At 29.1% G+C, this 3779-nt stretch overlaps 1 protein-coding gene across 1 annotated transcript; it reads right to left on the bottom strand.

Moving 5' to 3' along the window:
* Positions 1-1098: 1098 nt before the first annotated feature.
* LOC127904272 (uncharacterized) lies at positions 1099-3333 on the bottom strand. The gene is made up of 4 exons (XM_052447007.1): positions 2450-3333; positions 2148-2341; positions 1895-2051; positions 1099-1198 (listed from the first exon to the last, which is right to left on the bottom strand). Exons 1-4 carry the CDS (start codon positions 3331-3333, stop codon positions 1099-1101), a joined length of 1335 nt encoding a protein of 444 aa, XP_052302967.1.
* Positions 3334-3779: the final 446 nt, after the last annotated feature.

Genomic DNA, 3779 nt, shown 5'->3' with positions numbered 1-3779 from the left:
CTTAGTTTTATTTATGACTTATCAAAATATGTACAAAAAAGTGCTAGATATTATTATCCCTTATAAGATCTTGTAAGATTTCAAGGAGTGGAGGTTATTTTAGGCACTCCTTGAAATATATTATTATCCCTCCTTGAAATAACATTGGTTTTGATTGATATGCCTTGAGTGCTATCTCTTTTTTTCTCTCTCTCTATTATACATATTTATATAGGTTTATATGATGTGTAAAGTATATACATTACATATTGTATATTGAAAAAACAAGGCATAATGTTTTATTTGTAGAAATATCTAATGACCCTATGAATGATAAAATATCTATTTACCCTTGAATAATATCATATATATTATTTCAAGATAATTTTAGAAATTAATGTAATCAAGTTCCTATTTGATTTTTCTAGATCCAGGATTGTAATCTCATGTATAAATTACATTATAGTATTTAATTTCTAAAACTTATTTACAATCAAGTTCTATTTGATAAATCATCGTAGTTTAGTTTCTTACCAATGGTTCTTAAGTGTGTGACCCATTAGATTCATAATATGTTTGTCCAAATATAAATCATAATCCTAAATAAAATAGGATAAAATAAATTAAACAATTTAATTTATTATCAATTCAACAATTAATTGATTTATATTTGAAGAGTAAGTGCACCTTCTAGAAATGCATCATGATCCCCAAAATATTAGAAAATTCATAAATTATTTGACTTAATCTTTCAGTAACCAATTTCTCACTATAGTTATTACCTCTTCATCAAGAATGTTCTAATATAGATATTTAAACATAAAATGTGTTTGCTATGTCAAATCATGTTTATTCTCAATACCATAGTCATTGATATTTTTAATAAGATTTGAAACTCTTTTTAAATATCATTCCACCTTGCACGAGGATTTCACAATCAATATTATTTAAGAACATGTGGAACTTTTTTTCTAATTCACCTAGGGTGATGAATCATCTTTTAATCACTAAAATAATTTTATATAGTTCATGTTACCTTGATTAAGATAATGTGTAATTAGGATCAAAGAATAATATTTTTTTATAAAATAACATAATTATCTCAAGTCTAAGGATCAGTTACGCACCTATCACGGAAACCTTTCCATAAACATATGTGATCTCTACATATGGAATCATCATTCCGGTCTGTTTAGTGTACATGTCATGAGACAAGCACCTGTATGTTAGTTTATGTATCCTTTATATCTTACTTATGAGAACAACAATTTTCTTGCATAAAAAGAAAGATAATCATTACCTTATATATCGTACCTATGGTAATATGCATTGTCGTTTATCTTTAATGATAAAGGTACTTATTATTTGTGCTATTGTTAAAGTTTGTGTAAACTAATATATGTATTTGTCATAAAAAGTAAAACTCAATTTTTGACAATTAAACTCAATTTTTATTTTTAAAATACAAGGGTTGGACTTAGAAGGATATCAATAATAAATTGGGCTTTAGCTCATATATATATATATATATATATATATATATATATATATATATATATATATATATATATATTAATGTGTTGTGACCAATTTTATTATTTATGCTATTTTCTTAAAAAATATTTCACATGCGCTACCTTTACAAGTTTGGAAAAGTGCTTTTTTATATATAAAAAAATAAAAAAAATCGATAAATCAAGTAAAAACAAATGGGAGGTTATACCCAGTGGCGGAGCCAGAGTTTTTTCAATGAAGGGGCAAATTATTAACAAATACTATATTATATAGATATGCATTAGAAATCAATTCAAAACATATATACTAATAAATATCAAGTAAAATTAATTTAAAAATACTTTTAAACTAAAAAAACTTACATTATAATTGTTCTCTTCGAGTTTTCATATTTTGAAACCGCTTCATAATAGCTTCATTATCAATCTTATCGAAGATATCTTTCTCAATGTATACAACCAAACTATCATTCATCCACTTATCTCCCATCCTATTCCGCAATCTACTCTTGACAATATGCATAGCAGAAAAAACTATCTCCACTGTAGCAGTTGCAACTGGTAGAAGTAATGACAATTTGATAAGCATATATACTAATGAAAATATCAAATTCTTCTTTGTTTTTACCATTTTCTCTGCAAAACTAGCAATACCTTCAATACCAGAGAACTCATCATCACCACGTAGATCAATAATATACGTATCAAGTTGATCACCAAGTACCATAAGGTCCACTATAGAGAATTCACTTGGATAAAAAAGAGCAAGGCGAATAAGCTTTTCTTTGTTGAAAGCAGAGAAAGAGTCACTTGAGTTTAAATATGCCACACAAAGAAGTAACTTTGTACTCGTATTAGTAAAATGATCATCCAACTCAGTAAATTGCATGTCAATGATATTGTTAAACAATTCATAACGGAAATGGTGTAGGTTTGTAATCCCTTGAGATTTTCACCTTGAACGCCCATGAAGCTTGTACTCATCATCCATGTTTAGAATTTTAATATCATGTTTGATGCAAAAAGATGACACTTCTTCCAGTAAAGATTCCCAATCATTCTCTCTCATCATTTTGAATCGTTCATTTGATGTTTTCAATAAACTCATTGCATTTTCTATGTCATGATCTTTTCTTTGTAATGCTTGTGAGAACTCATTAGTAACTGCTAGTATCCTTCTCAAACAATGAAGCATGAATACAAAATTAAATGATTCCAAAATATTTGTTAAAACGATTGCTTCTGTTCTCTGTTCTGAGTTCATCTCATCCTCCCTTATAGTCTCAAGCACATCAAGAACTGATGAAAACATTGCAAGTAGACGAATAATTGTAACATAGTGGGAGCCCCAATGGGTATCACCATACCTTCTAAGAGAAATTTCTTGATTCAAGCCTTGTCCACTAGAAATTTCTCCATTTTCAAGTCCTTTAATAATTCTAGCATATTGTTTTTCTCTAATCACCTTCATCCTTTTGCATGATGCTCCAACTATGTTTATAATGCTAGAAATAAAATTGAAGACATCTCTAACTTCATTATGCTTCTTTGTAACAGCCACAAGAGTCAATTGAAGTTTGTGAGCAAAACAATGTACATAATATGCACTTGGATTGCTATTTAGAATAAGTGCTTTCAAGCCATTGAATTCACCTCGCATGTTACTAGCTCCATCATATCCCTGACCACGCAATCTTGATATGCTTAGCCCATGTTTAGAAAACAAAGCTTCAATAGCTGCTTTGAGTGAACTAGCAGTTGTATCTCGCACATGTTGAATGCCAAGAAAACGTTCAATTATATGTCCATTGTTGTCTACATATCGTAGAACAACAGCCATTTGTTCCTTGATTGATATGTCACGTGACTCATCAATTAAAATTAAAAATAATGAGTCATCTAGATCTTTGATAATCACATTTGTAATCTCCTCTGCAACAACTTGAGTAATGTCTTTTTAAATATCTGGAGAAGTCAATTTGTTATGTCTAGGAGCTTCACTGAAAGTAACTCTTTTAATAGCTTCATTATTTCTAGAAAGAAAATGCAAGAGCTCTAGATAATTTCCTTGGTTGCTTGAACATTCACATTCATCATGGCCACGAAATGGAAGTCCTTAGTGCAACAAAAAACGAGCACACCCTCTTGAAGCATTCAATCGAGTTCAATAATCACTTTGACTCTTTACTGTCTGCTCAGATAACAAAGTCATGATATTTTATTTTTCATTCATCAAATTCTCACATTTTATCCAAGCTGCATTGTGACTACTATTAGACTTTCCAA

The sequence above is a fragment of the Populus trichocarpa genome, chromosome 1 (assembly GCF_000002775.5).
Source record: "Populus trichocarpa isolate Nisqually-1 chromosome 1, P.trichocarpa_v4.1, whole genome shotgun sequence".
NCBI lineage: Eukaryota > Viridiplantae > Streptophyta > Magnoliopsida > Malpighiales > Salicaceae > Populus > Populus trichocarpa.
Note: the sequence above shows the minus strand (reverse complement) of the source record. Positions and strands in the feature narration are given on the sequence as shown.

Excerpts from the sequence above, each read along its gene's own strand:
- LOC127904272 (XM_052447007.1), bottom strand. The coding sequence starts at position 3,333 with ATGGCTGTTGTTCTACGATATGTAGACAACAATGGACATATAATTGAA. Across the intron at positions 2,342-2,449 it reads AAGCTTCATGGGCGTTCAAG|TACAAAGTTACTTCTTTGTG; the intron begins GTGAAAATCTCA and ends TACTAATACGAG. Across the intron at positions 1,199-1,894 it reads AATGAAGCTATTATGAAGCG|GTGCTTGTCTCATGACATGT; the intron begins GTTTCAAAATAT and ends ACTAACATACAG.